The 19,968-nt window shown below is 41.0% G+C and overlaps 2 protein-coding genes across 3 annotated transcripts in view; one reads left to right on the top strand and one right to left on the bottom strand.

Annotated features, from left to right (window-relative positions):
• Positions 1-206: 206 nt before the first annotated feature.
• On the bottom strand, positions 207-12,296 carry brd10 (bromodomain containing 10). Its single transcript, XM_079257274.1, has 10 exons — positions 12,213-12,296; positions 10,968-11,694; positions 9,282-9,482; positions 7,560-9,172; positions 7,373-7,440; positions 6,982-7,071; positions 6,760-6,875; positions 6,393-6,586; positions 3,500-5,455; positions 207-2,721 (listed from the first exon to the last, which is right to left on the bottom strand). Exons 2-10 carry the CDS (start codon positions 11,681-11,683, stop codon positions 710-712), a joined length of 6,966 nt encoding a protein of 2,321 aa, XP_079113400.1. The 5' UTR covers positions 11,684-11,694; positions 12,213-12,296; the 3' UTR covers positions 207-709.
• A 2,503-nt stretch (positions 12,297-14,799) lies between these two features.
• uhrf2 (ubiquitin like with PHD and ring finger domains 2) overlaps positions 14,800-19,968 on the top strand; it is a 29,486-nt gene continuing 24,317 nt past the window's right edge. For both annotated transcript variants that reach the window (XM_079257049.1, XM_079257048.1), the window contains exon 1: positions 14,800-15,083. In XM_079257049.1, coding sequence (XP_079113175.1) covers positions 14,931-15,083 — 153 coding nt within the window. In that variant the 5' untranslated portion in view covers positions 14,800-14,930. The remainder of the gene's footprint in view (positions 15,084-19,968) is intronic.

Raw genomic sequence — 19,968 nt, 5'->3', positions numbered from 1 at the left:
ATGAATGAAAAAATTTATATACCACATGTTTCAAGAAATAAAAAAAAGCCACAGCTGTGTGCAAGAAGATGGCACTCAGAGGCCTCATTTGGGACAGTCGCATTGTTTATTTCCATGCAGAAACGTCCACAGTTGTTCAATGAAAATGTACCTAGTAAATATTTTTTCAAAATCTATATGGCAAAAATAAATAATTATGACTCAAAAACATTTATATGGTCTCAAACATGTAGTAAAAAATCCATCTATTAGTTTATATTTCTAAAAAAAAAAATTTTTTTCAAAGCTACTTTAAAAAAAAACATTACAGACTGAAAGCACAGTTGTATTTTCCAAGATGAAAGATAAACAGAGCTACTTGTAAAAATGAATAGTAACCCAAATACTACATCTTAAAGCAGTATATAACAACACAGAAAAGTTTAACTGCCTAAGCGTGAATTGACATTTATTTCACCTGGCTTCCCATTACATTAGTGAAGTGGAAGGGTAGATGTAAGCACTGGCCATGAAGGAAATTTCTCCAAGTCTACAACATTCATATAAATACAATCTCAGTAGTTTCCACTTGTCACACCCATAACAGTATACAGTTCCAATATGTTTGATGAATCAAGTTTAGGTTTAAACTCAGTGCTTAGAGGCAGCTATGTTCAGAAGCAACATAAGTGTTGCCAAAACTAAGCAGTTGAAAAAATGGTGTGGGCCCTCACATTGGTGGCTTAGTACTGTTCCACTGGGTCACTCTGTTTGCTTGTGGAGGCTGTAAAGTGGAATCATGCATTACTAGTGGTCCAGTGGAACTATTGGAGGAAATCGCAGGCGTATCCAGTTTGGGGCCAGCAGTCAGCTCTGCTGGACTGAACTGACATTGAGCGGTGCTCAAAACAGCCCCATCAGGACTAATGAGAAGCTTGGATGTCACATTAGTATGCATTCCCAAGGCAGAGGTTTGCTCTGAGTGTTTTCCAATGTTGGTCAGTGTGATAGGTGGGTGGATAATCTTTTTTGAAATCAGTGATGTGATTGGCTGATCAGGTGTAGTTATTACAGGGATGCTCGATGTGGAAGCAGACGTCACAGGTGCCGTTTCAAAAGTGCTCACAGTGCTTCCAATTGGTGGAACAGTAGCAATGGGCAATGTTTGTGTCCTTGTCAATACACTAACAATTGGTGGGACAGCCACTGTTGGTAGTACTTGTGTTCGTGCACTAGCAAGCACTGGCTGCATAACTGGCAACTGTTTTTTGACTGACACATTTACTGGTCCTGTGTGCACAAAACCCTTTGGATGAACACTGGAAGGTGCTGCAACTCTAACCATCACCTGCTTAGGGTGTACACTGGAAGCAAGAGTTGTCACAGCAACCACCTGCTGGGCAGGAAGAGAACAGTGAAAAGCTGGTGTGTCTGACACTACAGAAGCTGTAGCTGAGGAGAGCGATGCAGGAACTTGTATGACAGGGTTATGCAGGGTACCTGCTGATGTGCTGGATGTTACAGGCAATGATGATATAGGTCTGCACAATTTTGGTAAGAAGTCTGATACTGCAGATGGTTTGGTGGATGAACATTCAGTCTGTGTGGCTGTACCAGCAGCTACCCTGATTGTAGACAGTGCTGAACTGAAAAGAGGGGCTCCAGTTATCACCGGAGAAACCAGGGCTGGTACACTGCCTAATCTCAGCTGCGAAGAGCTCAAAGTGGATGTAGATACAGGGGGTAAAACAAAGTTACCTGTATGAGCAGGTGGTAGCCTAGAAAGAGCTGAAACCACATTTGTTTTACTAGGCATTGGTGCTGAGCCCAGGCCAGGTGTCCCTGCAAGCCTGAATGGTGTGATATGGGGAGTTGTTGCCAGCAAAGGTGGATCAATGGCAGGCTTGCATGCAACAAAAGGAGAACCTACAGCTGACACACCAGGGAGTCTAGCAGCAGAATGGGGTAAAACTGGTACCCGAGGGGTTATATTGGCATCGTTTGCCCCTTTGGGAGGTACTGATGCTCCAGTGCTGGTAGAACTGGCAGAAGGCACTTGTGATGCAGGGCTAGAGATTATAAGGACATGGCTGCCTGGACCGAGACCTTGGGGTGGGACCACAAAGCATGCATTGTTAAGAAGAAACTGCGTACCAGCAACAAGAGGTGTAGAAGTGTTGATAATTATTCTCTGTTGAACTGTGCCAGTAGTGGAAGTGGTTAGAGCAGAGGAGAAGGGGATTTGGGTTTTGTTACAAGCAAGTTGAGAGGACAAGAGAGTGTCACTCTCCTCCCTAATGCTACTTTTGAGATATGAGGGCTTACTGTCAAGACAAGGTGTGGGGGTCTGGGCTGGGCTACTCCTTGTGGCTGAAGTCACCTGAACAGGAGAGCTGATGGACAGTGTAGTTGCAGGTGTACCAATGTCCTTCCTGTTGATGTTTCCTGCAAACATGGTGATAGGAGTAGATGAGGAAGTAATGCATCCTGTTTGGGAGATGACCGAAACGGAGGGGATACCCACAAGTGGAGAATGAGTGGTTACAGAACAGTGAGTTCCGAACTGGGGGGAACTTGTGACAGTCATTAGATTTGATACTGGGACCATTTCTGTGGTGGCCGGAGCTGTAGGACAGCGAGTTTCTGAAATAGATACCACTGAAGCCTTTGAAAGAGAATGTGAGAAGACTCCAAGATTCTGTCCAATAGTTGTCGTCTTTCCTGATAACTGGCTTTGAACCCCTGGTGACATATGAGAAAGCTATATTTTAGGTATCAGCATTTTAGGCAATATTTAAATTCAGAATAAGGTCTTTGGTCAGCTACAATAAAAAGTTACTTGTGTTTTTTAAACAAGTGCAATTTTTATATAAGATACTAGACTAAAATTTGTAGTGTCGATCAGACCCTTTAAATGTCCTCACTTTTTGCAATGTTTCAAACTTATCTTAAAGTAACTGAATATTTTGCTCTATAATCTACAAATTTATCTACTATTGCAGTTAAAAAAAAAAAGACAAAGGCAAAATTCTGAACCATGCCTACAGTCAAGATCACATAACTTCAGCCTCATGCAATAAAATGTTTTCAGTGACATTGACAACAACACTAGTAAGAATGAAAGGGACAATGGGTGCAGGAAAATATGTAATGATTTTGAGTAAAGGCTTTCCAAACTGCACATAGCCTCTGGCAAGGGTACATTTACATTTCAAGAGAGGCATACTGCCTGGAAAACAGTGGATTACACATTTTATATCTCTATCATTATAGATCTATCACTATATCTTCATATCTGTATCTCTATATCAATACATCTATACGTCTATATATACACATCTATCTATCTAGATAGATAAAGATAAATAGAGATATAGACAGACAGACAGAGAGACAGAGAGATAGATAGACAAGAGATAAACACTACAGTCTGCAAACAAAAATATAATATGCCCCATTGTTTCTTTAGTTTACAACTAAAAGTAAAGAGCAAAAATATGTTTTCATTAAAGAAACCTACCTGAGGACAAAGTATTGGGTTTAGCCTTTGGCAAAGCTTCTGAGCTGACACTGGCAACAGGCTGGACTGGATTTGATCCCATTCTTTGTGACTGACTCAATAATGAAGTTGTCATTGTCTGTCCACTGTTCCCAGTTGCCATACCCTGCTTCGGAACACTTCCCGTAATGTGAGTAGATGAGGTTGCCGTGGGCTGGCTGATGAACATGATTCTTGAACTGGGACCTACTTTTGTTGTCGAAGATGTGCCTTTTAATGTAGATACGCTTGAGGTTGAGGATGAAGATGGTGTAACCAGGATATATTTTGTAATCTGGGATGGTTCATCTGTACTTGCTCGTTTTACTCCAGTCTTGCAGATGTACTCTTGCGTGAGAACTTGGGAAACATCAGAGCAACTTACAGATGGGACACCAACAGTATCATTCAATCTTAAAGCTGGAAAATGAGAACTAGCAGCAGCTTTATGCACCATCTGGGAAAGCTTTGTTTCAACTCTAGAACCAGCTGAGATACTAGAGCTTTGAGTTGAAGCAAGAGTGCAGCCTGCAGTCTGGCTTCCAGGGTTAGTTACAGGAATACTACTTGTGACCATGGAAGTGGCCTTTGATACCCAAGGACACTGCTTTTGGGGTTGGGCTACACACATGCTTGTTCCTGCTGGGACAGTCGAGGGAGAAGTCTGAGAAGGGGCAGAAGCAGAGAGAGTCGTAGATGTCTTGGATACAAGAAAGGCTTTAAACTGTGGTGAAATTGTAATGACAGGACTGGTGGAAAAGGTCCCAAGTGCATTCTGGTCTGAGGATGTCTGGACTTTGACGATCCCTGTATTGCCTCCTCTAGTTGTTACCAGAATGGACTGTGAGTCACGTATACACACAGTCTTCAGCTCTTGTTTAGGGTCTGGAGATTTAACAGTCCCAGTAGAAACTGCACTGGAAAGATATGGGATGGATGAAGGCAATGACATTCCACCTTTTGGTGTGCTGACTTGGACTCTGCCATCTTGTGCCCCCTTAAATCTAGCCATTTTCAGGGGCTCTTGCTGATGATGAGGAGAGACAAGAAGAGGAAGAGTTGTCCCTGCCCTAGCATCTTTTAGTGGAGCCACTTGCTGAACAGGAATTTTATTTTCAGGAATGCTGAACCCAGGCACATTGGTTGATGTACAAACAGGGCTGGCTATCTTAGAAACTGCAACCTGAATGTCCTTCGACTGTTGATTTGAGGAGGACACCTTTCCTTCAGTCCTCTGAATGAGAATGCTAGAGGGAAGTATTACCACTGGCTCCATAACTTTCTCCACATTGCTCTGATCCGCAACAGACATCTTGACTGGGCTGCTGTTCTCTTTTCTTATTCGGTGACCCAGTCCCTCAGGCACCTTACATGCCACCTGGACAGGATTTTTTGGTTCGGTCTGGGCTGGAGGGGCTTGTGGTGTTTTAGGAAAAGCTGGCTTTGCAATTCCTTCCTGCACAAGCACTTGTGTCTGCTGTGATCTTTGTGTCGCCATTTGCTGCAAATTTTGTTGGGAACTGGAAGGAGAACTTTGTGCTTTTGAAATTTTTGAGTTGCTTAATGCAGAGGTAGATAGGGAAACCAAAGACCCTTTTGTCTGTCCATTTCCACTGGACTCACTTGGAAAATCAGTTGGTCTTTTCATCAAGGTCACTTTGTTGCCCACGCTCTTGGCCAGAAGGGTGGGGATGGGTGTGTAGCCCTTGGGAAGTCCACTGGTTGAGGGCAGGATTGGAGATGGTGACACTGAAGTATGACCCGACATCCCTGCTGCCCATGCCAAACCCCGTGACTGATTTGCTGAAATTAGTTCAGATCTTAACTCTAAACCAATGCCTTTCTCAGAGCTGGCCAGAAGGTGTTTTGGGTGATTTGGAGTTATGCAGGTAACCATTTTTTCTGCAGCAGGCTCTCCACCAAACTCCCTGGTGCTGGCTAAGAACATCAGAGAGATACTTATTAGCCATATATTGAGAAATCAACTTTACTAAAATGTCACTGATGGCAATGCTTCCATGACTTACATGAGGCCATTGATAAATGCAACAGTTAAACTCAAATGCCTGCTTTAAAGGTGATAGCTGATTTGAAACTAATGCAATTGCATGTGTGGCATCAAACAAGATTGAGTAATCCTGGTAATGTAGAGTCAGAGAAATGCCTCATGCTTGGTAGTGTATTTGTGTATCAAGTGATGTATCAAATTCCTAAAACTACTTTAAAGGACACAAAATATCTTTCATAGATATTAATTTATTTATTTAATTGTAATTGAATTTCTAATTAAATTTGTTCTTACAAAATAGCCCCTGCTTTGAGAAGAGGCCCCCTTCTGTTGTGCTTGCTCTCTGTGAGATACACAGTCCATGACATGAACCATACTGTATGTCTGGAAATTTGACCAGCACTAAATAAGTTAATTTACACTGCCCATAAAAAAAAGAAAAGTTAAAAGAAAAAGAGATAAAAAGTTACAACTAATATTTCATGGACTTATGATAAGTTTCTGCAATGTCACAACATTTATTTCCATACATTGATGCTTTCCTAAGATGTTGTGGTGATGATGGGAGAATCAGACTTCTGTACAGTCTACTCCAGGACATCCCAAATATTCTAAATGGGGTTAAGGCTCTGGTCTCTTGTTTTTGGTGGGCAGTGTATGAAGTGATCAATCGACCTTCAGTTTCACCTGATTAGGCTGTAAACTGTTCCATTGGTGTTTCTTTATCAGCTTTTGCTTTTCCACTCAAAACAATGGAATCACTGTAACTTCCGTAACTAATCCCAAAACCAGGAAAAGAAATTTGGACATTTTTTACATTATCGCAACTAAAATCTGAATTTAGTCATTTTGATTTTATTACTTTACCTCCATTCCAAAGGCCTCTGGGAACAATGTGTTCTAAGTCGTCCTCTTCTGATGCGCCACAATGATCCTTCTCAAAATCCCTCTCTTCATCATCATAAGTATCATCTGATGATGATGAAACACACTCCTCACGTTGGAAGTTATTATACTCTGGGTGCTTCTTGAAATCATCAAATTCCTTTTTCAAGCGAAGTCTAATGTTTAGACAAAAGAAGACAATAAAAAGTGAAGGATTTTGTTTGGTGTATTTCACCTTTACAAAAACCTGCTTGGACTGATCAAATAGACAAAAAAATCTATAATTAAATGTTTGATGAAGGTACCGACAATGAATCCAGTTTTATTAAACTTTGTGTAAATGTCAAACCTGTTCCTTTGGTGGGCCTTAACAAGTTTAGGTTCCCAGGGTGAAAGTTCATTTAAAAGTCTGATCAGAGTGCTATGGAGATCTTTCACTGCTTCTCGCCTGTAATACCACCGGCCCTGTCAGTTCAAACATGAAAGATGGAAAACTTTGTCAATAGAACCAAAATGTAAAAACGGTTTGGAACATGCAAGTCTTTTTGGCAGAGCAAAAATAGTTACTAACCAGTCTCTTCTTTGTGCTTTCCAGGTCATCAAGCTCGTCCTCTATCTTATTGATCAGCTCTCGTAGCTCATCAAGATTGGTGCAAACCAACTACATCATGAGGAAAACAAAAAAAAAAAAGAAAAAGGGACACATAAATGGGGAGACTTCAATCAACATAATGCTCCGCAAAAAGAACATAACCATATGCTTTGTGCTTTATATATTTTATACATAAATACACATATTTTTTTACACACACCACACACACACACACACAGATTCTTCTTATGGCAACAGTTTTGAGAAATTGCATGGCGGCTTTTTTCCATCCTGGTGTCTTCCCCCCCCCTCCACACACACACACACACACACACACACACATTCTTCTCTCTAAAACAGCTTTGAGTACCTTAAATGATGGCTCAGATGGTGATTCGTCTTCATCTTTAGTTTTCTTCAAGGATTCTAGTTTTTTTCCTGTAAATGAAATGCAATTCAACCACAGTATTATAGATGATTGAAGAAAAAGTTGTAGAGCTTTATACAATCTGAATACAGAGCACTTTCTTTTTGTCATCACTGAGCCATTTTTTCACCTGTTTTATGTTTTTTCTTCTTGTCCTTTTTCCTGATTGTTGTGGCAACTTTGCAAGCTGCAGACTTGGCAGCCTCAGCTGTAAACAACCTCATCCTGTCCGCATACTCCAGATGCTTGCATTCTCTCTTCACCCTCAGCAGCTGTTCTCTTGTTTGCCTTTTCTTCCGTTTCCCTTTCTTAGTCAACATTTTGTCAGTCACCTTCTCTTTGATTGAGTTCTGAGTGCTCTCAGAAGATACCTGTGTTGGCAGTCCAGATGTAGCAAAGCAGCAGACAAGCTGTGGAGATTTTGCATGACTGGTTTTGCCTTTATGACATTCCAAACAAGTAGACATTTGGTGTCCTTGACTTGGATTTTCCTCCACCATTTCAAGTCCCAGGGATTTAGTTTGGGACTCAAGAGTTACTGAACGAGCGGGAGACCTGCCTGTATAGCTGTGCTCTCCAACATTCAGACAGGGATCTTGTGTTTCTGTTTTAATGGTACGTTCTGAACCCAATGAGAAGGCCTGCTCCTGCTTGGATAGTTGCATTACTATTTCTTCCTTGAAATTAACTTTCACATCACTCCCTCCAATGGGACTTTTGTGTGTGACAGATAAAGAATTAGTACATATTTTTAAGCCTAACTTAGAGTCATCATGCGAGTTTCCATCAGAGGATCCAGAATCAGACATCTCCTCCTTAATCATTGACCATGAATTAAATCTTTTTTTATCCTCTTCGCCATTCTTGTTCTCCTCCTTGAAAATCCAAAGTGTATTTATTGTCCTTTTGCCAAAATCTCCAGAATCTCTTCTGTCTACGGGGGTTCCATCACATGTTCTGTCATTTTTATCCCCCTCTTTCTTTATTCCACCTGACTCCTCACCCTCTGAACCTTGCTCAGTTTCAACTCTCTTTACCAGTACAGAGGGAAAAGGAAAGACTGGGGGTGTGCTGGGACTCTGGCAATAAATCCTCAGGTCTGCCCCACAGAAATGTGGGAAATGAATGTAAGCATTCTCTTTGCTGTCATAGCCCAAAATTGACTCCCTACATTCATGGATGGGTTGGGCCAGCACTGCATCTTGTACATCCTTATGTGTCTCATACACATGGTCACACAGCCCCTTGAGAAGCCAAACCCGCTGGTAAAAGTGCAACAAATGAAAGGGTTTCTCCTCCAAAGGATTCACCTCCCCCAATACGCTAAAAAACTGGTGGCAAAGTCCCAGCTGTTCAGCTCGACGTGTCTGATCACGGGCTGTGCCAACAGATCGATACCAGCCTGCAACACGCTGCCTCAGCTCTGACTCCCAGCGGCGGTAAGGTAGTACAGGCCGGCGGTGCAGAGTGGACCTCCGCTGAGCGGGGGACAGTAAGGAAGACATGATTTTGGAGAGTAGCAGGCTGCATCGTGGCATCAGCAAACAGCGCTCCAGCTCGAAAAATACTATTTCAGGGAGGTTGAGAGCAGTCTGAGCCAGACAGAGAAAGTGCCCGATAGCAGGAAGTTCCCAAAGGGTGACCACTGTCTTGGGGGAAGCCTGTGACAACAAGTTCTGCTCCCACACTTCCACCTCCTTGGCTGACATTTCCTCCGCTTCTTTCTTCTCAAGCTCACGCTGTCTACAAAGGAAAGTTACAAGTGCTTTACCATCTGCTTTCTTTTTGCAACAAAAGTGCCTTAAAACCAACCTAAAAGGCTACCTTTTCATGTTTTCTTTCAAATACCTACCTCTTCTCTTCTTTGGCCCTCTGCTGCTCTTCCAGTCGTAGGGTCTGGACCATGATAGACTCATGTCCACCAACAGTAATGGTAGCAAGGCTACGAGGTGCTAGTCTTCTCCTTGTAGAGGTACCTCCCGAGCCCCTGTCCTCCTCTGCACCAAAACGACCTTTGGAGGTCACTGCCAGGGTTGTTTTCTGTCGCAGTGTCCTAGTTTGATGTAAGCAGAGAGAAAGAAAAAAAATAAATAAAAAAGTTTGCACAAATATGACTTTTAGCAACAATACCTAACATTCTGATCTTAATGTGTTTATAACTTGTTTTGATGGAACAGTAACATTAATATATATATTCCAGAAGCACTCACAGCCCAACAGTGTCCTGAGGCGAAGAAACCGCATACATTTTTTTCTCAGAATGCAACATTACATTACAACTGAGTTTCACTTTATACACTGTATCGACATACTGGCCATTTTCAATGCACACTGTGGCTGATTTGTTAAAGAAATGCAAGATGACATTATTAGGAAGACAGGGAAAAAAAACAGAGAGGGCCAGAATTAGAACTCATACAAGACTAATTATTAAACTGACTTTTGCAGACTGGAGAGAGATCAGAGTTCAGGTAGGTTGGAAGATGGATACTGAATTAGCCATTTTAAGGGGGTACCTCAGAGAAAATCTGCCAAAGTCCAGTTTTGCTCAATTGAGAGTACTTGTTCATTTGGGCAGCACAGTATTGGGAAAGATTAATGCTGGAATATTTAGCATTTCTAGAATATGTACTGCTATATGAAAAAAACCAATCTAGAAAAATATATAACAGATAAATATATCGGACTGGAAACAATTCCTATAAATATTCATGAGATTTAAAAGGATAGTGCAGAAGAATTTAAATGAACAAATATGACTTTACAATAAAATGAGTCGGCTTTGCTTGAACTTTACTGTGATGTAATAAGGTTTGCAGCCACAAAGAGCAGTGTTTCAACTCCTCTCCTGATTTAATCACCACACCAATATTGGACCCAACTGAGTAAGTGAACAGTTTAGTGAAACATTTATTGATATGAACTAAATAATTTCTGCTGGCATCAACAATAACAGAGGCTATTTTCATATGAAGACCACTAATGTTTTAACCAATATAATGCAACAATAAACTCCAAAGGTTTTAAACAGTTGGGGTTTTTTTAAGTCTCAAACTCAGTCCTACAGGTTTTAGATATTCCCTGCTCCGATACACCTAATTCAAATTAAATGGATCAAACAGCTTGTTGTCAGGTTCTACATAATGAGCACTAAATTTGAGTTAGGTGAATGAAAACAGGGAAAGATGTAAAACCTGCAAACTTATAATTATAGGACTAATGTAACAATGGCTAAAGTTTGCTGCAAAAAATTCAGCAAAAAAAGTATTAGATACTTCAAACTAAATTAGAGACAAACCTCCAAAGATTAAATCAAACAGCCACACAACCCAACTGTCACAGTATATATATATATATATATATATATATATATATATATATATATATATATATATATATACATATATATATATATATATATATATATATATTTCTTTTTTTTATTTTATTTTATTTTTAAAAATAGACTTATCCTACAAAACACTCAGCAACAACACATTTTAATATTCAATATGTGCCTTTGCTCCATAATCTTTACCTGGACAGCAGTGTAAGCTTCTGTTCCAGCATAATTTCCAGCTTTTGAGCCTGTTTGGAGATCCAATGGTCCACTCCATGGTAGCGATAACAGTTCTCCAACATCAGCCTGAAGTCTGCAACAAACTCTGTGATGGTCTCATATTCCTTGTTGATGAACTTCTCCTCTATCCTCCACAAGCACATTGACTGCCTGAGCTGTGACTGAACACGGCCCTGGGCCGCTCCTCCACCATGTTGGCCATCATGGTGCCCAATGGGATGGAGGAATGAGCTGGTAATTCCTTTGTGCTTATCCAAGAGAAAGCCAGTAAATATCCTATACGCTTGCTGTACCTCATAGTTCATATCCTCCTCAAAGCTATTGCTGTTGGTGGAAATGCACACTTCAGGCAGTGAGAGATCACTATTAGAAAACTCTGACATGCCATCATTGCTCAGAGTAGGGTGGTCGCCGCCAGCTGCGACATCTTTACCTTCACCAGGACACTGTAATGCTACTATAGTATCAGTTTCACTTGTACCATTGCTTAGTCCATCTTCAGATATTACTGGATCTGTGTCTCCAGAGCTGCTGGTCATACATTTGGATTCTGAAGACATGAAATCAGAGCTGGGCTGCTGAGGTGCTGAGTCTTGTTCATTCCCAGTGAGGTCCTGCTTGTGGAACAAATGCTGGCTACAAGCTTCTGTGATTTGCTCTGCCTTCTGATCCATGGCACACACACCTAAAGATGGTAACAGGTGTCACTCATGACAAACTTTGATTTGCAAATAACATTCCATGAGCGTTTGAATGAAAACTATATCTGGACAAATAAACTATAATTGCTAAGCATTCAAACTACTATAACCAAATAAATTAAAGCCACTGAAATCAGAATTTATTTTCCAAGATTTGTGTTAAGTATGGTTTCATTATAAGTCCTGTCATGCGAGGGCGGTGACAGCATTATAAACACTTGATGAAACATGTGACTGAGTCCAAACTACACGCATCTTAAGTTTCTTTCGTCAGCTTGTCGAACTTTAAAAACTTTCCCTTCCCCCTGGATTAACAGCTAGTTAGCTTGAAGTTAGCTAATGCTAGTTAGCCTATGCTAATTTAAAACGCAATGAGTAAACAAAGTTTGTTCGGGAGAAATTTAAGGCGCATTCCCTTGTCATATCACGTATTATGGTCACGTGGGGAACAGGAGGAAAACAAAGTGACCAAAGCCAGAATTTGGTTGGTCCAAAAACATACCTTGATTTTTTTTCAGTGCGGCTCCTCACACGCACCAGGCAGGACAGCTTCTAGCAAGCTTAGCAGCCACGACAGCTCGCTAGCTGTGTTAGCTGGCTTTTGTCTCCAACTTGAGGCCTGCAATTACTGCGTTCGCTATCCATAGTGGGGAAAAAATGCTATTTAATTTCCAGCGGATAAAAAGTTACGCAGGCTTATCATGTCGTCATCTGCACGGAATGATGTCAGTGTCGGCGAGATAGGTAATGGAGCACTAGCCGAAGAAACACTAGCTGATTGTCTGAAAATGCACACTTCATCTCAGTAGCTATCCTGCTAAATAGAGCTTGTCAAGTTGAAAGCTACTTTAGGATAAGTGACATTATGCTCGCCCACTTCGGAGAGAAATGTGCGTATATTCTGAAAGCAGTATGGTTAGAAAAGAGCCTAGTCGACTACTCAGGGTTGTGGGAAAACTACTGAACCGTCCAATCCACCAAAGATGCTCGACTTTCACCCTGCGTGCACCCGATGCAAATGTGCGCAACCTGACGTAACGAGGTGCTTCCGTGTCATGCCAAATTGTTTTGATTGTGGAGGAAAGGCACGCTCACTATGCTTAGTATTACCATGCATATTATGATAATGTCTGTCACTATCACAAAAAGATTTGCAGATGCAGAAAGTTAGGAAAGGAAAGGAAACGAAAGGACAAGACAGGAAAGGGAAATGAGAACTAACCTACTCAATACTATTGTGTACACCAAAGAAACAGTGCCATCTGGTTTTTATTTTATTAATGCATCACTCACCAAATCATTTTTCAATGGGTTGAATGAAACAAAGGAAACACTGTTCCATGCACATCGATTTCTCACCTTTAACCACTAGATGTCGCTCATCATTGGTGCACATCAGCTGAATGTTAATGTTAAAAAGGGTACAACTGTTTTTTCCTTAGGGCTCATGTTGCTCAGGCTGGTTATCATGTTAACATCATTTCAGTCTTATTTTTATAATACCTGCAAGCTCTTAAATGGAAATTACTTTGTTTATTAAAACATTCCTAACTGAAATTACAATATATCCTACCACGACCCAGTAATAAGAGAACAAAAATGTGCGTACGTCTGTGCAAGCGCATGCATTCTTTTGTTACTCCATGGTTATGATTTAATAAATATAAATAACATTTACGTGTCTGATATGTAGAAATTATTCAATAAACAGTGACCAAGAAATCGACTAACTTTATTGACTATCACTTAACAGTCATCAGTGTGCGTTTCAGTTTGGGAAAATCAACCACAAATCAGCTGCAGCTGTTACAATTTTAGTGTCAAGCAAAGAACAGAGTAAGTGGCTCCAGGAAAGCAATTAGATTCTGCTAATGACAGTTATTGGCTTACAGTATATGAGACATCCAGTGCGTCACTCTCTAGCTGGGACAAGCATTAATTAAGCAATTATGCCACTAGGGGACCCTGCTTTACAGTTATTTTATCCCAGTTAAGAGGTTGAATGTCTTTAAGGTGATGTCTTTGTTCAGTTTGCACCTGACTATGAGGATTTTCTATTTGTTGCGGTACTTTTGTGGCCTAATATAGGCAAGGCTGGACTATCCAGTCTGCATTATGGGCACAGGCCCAGGGGCCCACTTCCACTTGGGGCCCATGTGGGGCCCATGTAGGGCAAATACCAGCATTTTGGACATGAAACAAAATGTACATAAAAGCCAGATAGTTACACCTCAGTGTCTAGTGTATTGCTATTGGTACCACTGGCTGAGAGATGTTAGAAATGCCGCTTTACAGTGTATTATTCTCAATTTTCACAATGTTGTGGTGGGGAAGGGGGGCCCTGGAATACTCTGGGCCCAGGGGCCTGTGCACTTTTAATCCGGCCCTGAATATAGGTTATGTGGGTATATGTATGCTTTTTTTTTTTTTAAGCACTGAAAACTGTGTCTCTCTCTGCCAGTGTGGAAATTTGTTTACGTTCTTTAATATTTTTTGGCTACTCTCCAGCCTGCGCTCGACATATGTGGCATTGAATACTGAAGACCCCATTGCGATTGACCACAAAACATTATAATCTGGGGATTAGACATGGGGCCCTCCTTGACCCTTTGGGCCCCTGGCGTGGTGCCCAGTAAACTTATTCGTCTCCTCAAAGCTCTAAACTACTGAGATCTAAAGGTGAACGAACTATCTTGAGTCGTAATATAAAGCCTGCATAGTGATTATTAAGATATTACCTTGTAGTAACAACGCAAAGCTGTAGCCAAAATGGCTCCTTGACAATAGAGCCTTTTAAAAGGCATTATAGATTAAAAATGTCTACTATAGGCTTTCATATATCATATTATGCCACCCTTAGTCACGGGAGTCTGTGTGACGGAAAGTCGGAGAAGTGCAAATGTAAAATAAACTGTCTTCTCGCAAACGTAACGCAGTAAGTGGTCAAATCCACGCATAGCTCAAGGTCTTTTTCATGAGGGCTGCGCCTTTAACTGCTAGCAGAAGCTCGCTCAACGTTGTTTCGCGAGATTTGCTTGGCGCCGCGACCTCATGTGAGACACCTCCTGCGCGAGCCAGTCCGACGCTACCTCTGCAGAGGAAAACGCGATGGAGCGCTGAAATTGTTCACTTATATCTCATTTGAGCATTTAAACACATTAGTGTCCGCACATCTGCTTTAGCTGCTATTTATTTGAAGCGTAAATAGGGCGGTGCAACGATGTGGATTCAGGTTCGTACTATAGACGGGAAGGAGACGCGAACCGTTGAAGATCTTTCTAGACTGACCAAAATTGAGTCTTTACGGCTGAAAATACAAGACATTTTCAATGTAAGCCCACAGCAGCAGCGGCTCTTCTACCGAGGGAAGCAGGTAAAGTGGTCTTCTCGTCATGCAACAGTCAGTTTAGACGCTTTGACAGGGCTGGGGGGTTGCTGCTTGCAGACTGAGTGGTCCTCTGGTGTTGAACCCGTTTTCGGACCCATGCGAGCTTCCTGTTTTGATAGGATTTCGCCAATAGTTCTTGCGCAAGAGCTCGTGGTACGCGGTGTGCCATCCATCGGGGGAAATTTGGATGTTTTAAACCTATTCTCTGGACCTTTCCCCGGCTTTTTAGGTTGATACCAAGGAGAGCTGCGTGCAACAAATGTCCCACCGCCGTAGACATGTTTGTTTACATTGCCACACTAGAGAGAAAGGAGAACGTCGCGCTGTTTCCACATGTCGACTGAAGTATAGTCCACTGCAAACAGCCCACATCCCGCACCTGTGTGCGCTGTTGTAAAGCAGCATTTTGCATATGCGGTAAAAAGGTGTTACTAAATCCATCCTCACTTTTCTGCACACTTTCCATTTTAAAGTCCTGAGCCTATTTGGAGACAATTGACTGTTCACGTTAACTCGAATTAGTAGATGAGACTTTGGCTCCACGTGTCGATGTGTGTTTATGTTTATACCCTGTACAGTGAGGACTGATTGGGGTTGTGAAGAAATCTGTGGTTTGGTTGCATGGTTGTCTAATACTTTGCAATCCACGCGCTCTGCTGCAGGTAGATGGATGTGTGGCGTGTTTCTGAGACGTGCTCTGTATTAAAACCAGATCTGGACCCAAACAGTGAACCTCTCTTTACACTCATATGATTTCAATTTGTAAAGAATTGATTCAGAGTTTAGTAACAGACAGAAAAACTATACCATACTTGCTACATATTAGTAATTCACTATCATTTTAAAAGTTTTATTTCAGGGCACAGTACATAATGGATGGACAAAATGTAAAATGATTATCAAGTATCACGGTTTTTATTACATTATTTCTAATGATTATATGAGTGCCTTTCATTTGCAAAAGAGAAAATGTGATGAATAGAATGAATTTTTTGTTTTTAGATGCCATAAAGACACTAATAATCTCGTAAAAAATTTTGCTCATGAGAATTGTGCAGAGAGGAAACCCATCCTAAGTGCACATTGGATTGCACCAATATGATTTACAGACCACAGATTATGAATAATTCCACTAAATTTGAGTTTACTGCACCATGCGCAGCCATACACATCTGTACAGTGTGCAAAACAATTGGCAATTCATAATATTGTCGGGAGTGAAGCCTTTTATTGTAAGAGCTTATTTATTTTTCTTAAGATTTTATTTAAAGATGTATGTGTAATAACCAGTGAATAAATATTTTCTGTTGAGCAAAAAATATTAATTATATAATGAATAACCATAACCTTTTAGCACAATATTACCTCTAACAAGGAAGTTATGTTTTTGCCCCGTCATCTGTCTTTTAGCGATTTTTTTTTCTCCCCTCAGAATGGGTCTTAGTTGAATTTAGAAATTATTAAATTTTGGTTGTGATCTGAGAGGAACTGTGGAGTGTGGACACAGGATTCTTCACAATATGGGTGGAAATAAGCTGCTTGGCAGAGGTCTATTCCAAAGGCTTATCTTCATGTGTCTGTTTTAGAGTTTAATTGTATATGATCATACTGCCTTTAACTACATAACTGATTAATCACATTTTATAGACTTTATTTTCAATGTCGATGTGATTTCAGAATCTTCCAGAGTAGCCCAGTAGACATTTTCAGGAGGGGAAAAATGTTTGCATCAGCACCAAAAACTTAATTTATCAAACAGGTGCAAAAAAACACAAAAACTTCTAGCCTTATTTGAGATTAAAGTGTACTTTATCCATGGTCTTCAGACTGCAGTTGCGTGAGAATATCTAGGTGTTGGGTTCGCATTACGTTTGCCTGCATGTCATCCTGTGAACTAGTGCAAGTGCACATCTTCTCTCTTAAACCTACTCGTCACAGGCCGATAGTTTCCGAAGATGATGATAAAGGAGAAAAAAACACAAACTGTAATCTGTTTCCTCAAGATGGATGTACATGTCTGTGACTGGTATGGTGGAGGACTGCATGCAGCATGGTTGAGCGGAGGGAATAGCAGATTTTGAATACATGCTGGCATATTCTATGATATACCTCATTCTCTGTTGCAACTGTAGCTGGTAAAGCAAACACTATCGGAAGAATTGATATTGTTCCATTAGATAAAGTCTTGTAAAACTGTGTTACTTAAGTCTGAACAAAATAGTGTTTTTTCTGTGGAAACGTGCCAGCAGACGCTGCATAAAGGAAAGAAAAATGAACAGGATGATCCATGATATGTCCATGTGTGAAACATTACAGGGTGTCAGTGACAAACAGAAGACGTATGCCGCTGGCAGGACCCTTGCGACATGATTTATTCAGATTTTCAGCATAACATTACAGGGCCAATAGTCGCACAGTATGAATCAGCCAGGCGTAGAAACCCGCGGGAAGAACAGACTATGTGATATTTCAATCTCACTTTTTTTATACTTAGTCACACCTCCCAGTATCACTGCGTCATTTTGGGTTATTGTCAGCCAACAATTTTCCTCTAGAAAAAGTCATTTGCATTTTGAAATTGTCTGACCTACTTCCTGTTGTGTAATTGAATGATAATGAGCTTGGATTTTGAGTCATGCATACTTATCTGTCGGCTTGTGTGCTCAATATGCTGTGCTTTGTGGCAGGGGAAATAGCTCAGATGATGTTTTAAGTGGTGCAAATGTTTCTGTCTATATGTTACACTATATGTTAAAATAGCAACAGATTAATTGGAAGATCTAATAATGGCACTCCAATGATTCGTTTGTCCAAACTGAACAACTTGTTTATGTGGCTTGGAAGTTAGTCCAAGGCGGATTCTGTTTAAGTTCAAGAACTTTATCAACTAAAATAGGAGCAATGTAGTTAAATGATTCATGTCCTATCAACAACCAACTGGTTGTTATATTGTAGTTGTTAGTGATAGTTGCGGCCGGTCACAGACCGAGCATGTGTAGTAAATCCTGTGCTTCCTTTATTCCAATGGGAAGTCAGTGGTGAGCCTTGATTAGGGGATTTCCATGTGCTGAGTAATGCATGGAATGAGCCTGTGTCATCCAGTATACGCTAGCTACTATCCCTGCACGCTTTGTGGTGCCTGCACTCAGTTAGGATTTAGCATGTAACAGAGCAACTCAGTCTAATTCTCTTTTCAAAATGGCGTCGTGTTTTTCCCTCCAGCTCAGTGCTCACGCTGCCTCACCAGTTCAAAGTCATGCTTGCCCTTCATTCGGAAGGGTCCTCAGCCAAAAGCCACTAAGCCTCAGTGTTGTTTGTTTCTCTTCTCCCCCCCCCCCCCTTTTTTCAAGTTTGCCAAATCACTTTTTGTTGATCTGTTTCACCTTTAACGTTTTGTTGTCACATGTGCTCGTAAGCAGGTCTCACACCCACCTTCCACTGGCTGTGTGGCCTTTCTGCTCAGCGCCCACACGCACTTTTCAACTGACTTCACGTTTTATGAATTGTAAAAGCAATTTGGCTTGCGTTCAAAGCTCACCTTGTGTTGCATGTGTGTAATTTAAGCACGAGGCTGTAGCTCTCTCTCTTTTTTTCCATGTTTAGATAGTTGGGGTCTCTTCCGCTGTTAATGGGCGCCCGTAGTTGGGCTGTAGCTATCTGCCTGCTCCCCTTCACGCAGGCGGTTGCTCTGACCTAGATATTGTTACAATTTGATTATATTATAAAGGGTTAATATTGTGAGTAGTCCGTTGATGGGTGCTTTCTGAGGAGTATTGCTTTGCAGATGAATTTCAAGAGAAGCAGAGTTGGCTGCAGCCATGCATGCATGCAGTGGCAGCCTTCTTTGACAGAAACTGGACAAAGGGCAAAGACAAAAGACAGACGCTGAACCACGACTACAACTGCAGGCTGTTGTAATGAGCTAATATGTTTTCACAGTTTTACCACTCCATTTTATATTAGTCATTTTATCGGCCTGGGGGTCAAATATCCTACTTGTTTGTCAGATCGTACAAAAGGGTTTTGTTTATAGCTCAAATTACACAAGAATGTTATACCTACCAACACGTCCCTTCGGTTTGAGTCTCTTGGGTTAAGTACGAATGTTAAAAGCTGTGTCTGAAATCAGTAAATAGGATTAAAAGTGCTAATATTTTTGCATACTTATGTGATTGCTGTTTATTCTCAATTCCTAAATTGGCTGATGGACCGTTAAATGTTTCCTTTTTGTGCGGGGATTAAAACTTAATGCAGAAACTAATACTAGCTTATTTAGGAAGCTACAAATGGATTTAAAAACCAAAACAACCTTTGCTTGCTTTCACAAGACATAATAAGGAATAAAAGACTAAAGCTGGAGGCTTGTAGATGGCAGGCATGCAGACACACCCCATGTCATTGTTTTTTGGTAATATGACCTATTTTGCCCAACTCCTCACGAACAGACCGAGGGCGGAGAGAGACTAGAAGTAATTGTGCAGGAGCTTGATGTTGGGCGGCTTGACTGAGCAAAAGGAGGCTAACTTCTGCTCTGCTACTGAAGGAAATTTCCTATTTGCTTGTGTCGATGCGCCTTGTTTCACACCTCAAATGTCATTTCAGAACTGGGTGCTGATAATAAATTGGCTGCCTCCATTTCTTGGTCTTTTTTTTTTTTTTTAAATTCTGACTTTACTCATCACCTCATTGTTATGCAGACATAGATGGTTACAAGTTACTTAGTTACTTTAATGTCAGGGTGATTTCTGCACTGACAGCCTTTAAAGCCTACAAAGAAGAATTTGTCAGACAGCATGTTTGCATAGTAATGAAAGAAAATGCAGTTCTGTCGACAAATATGTCTCTAGAGCCTGTTTCTGCTTTTTCATGG

This window comes from Telmatherina bonti (assembly GCF_933228915.1).
Source record: "Telmatherina bonti genome assembly, chromosome: 17".
NCBI classification, from domain to species: Eukaryota; Metazoa; Chordata; class Actinopteri; order Atheriniformes; family Telmatherinidae; genus Telmatherina; species Telmatherina bonti.
The sequence above is the reverse complement of the archived record's forward strand: the minus strand, read 5'-3'. Positions and strand labels throughout refer to the sequence as shown.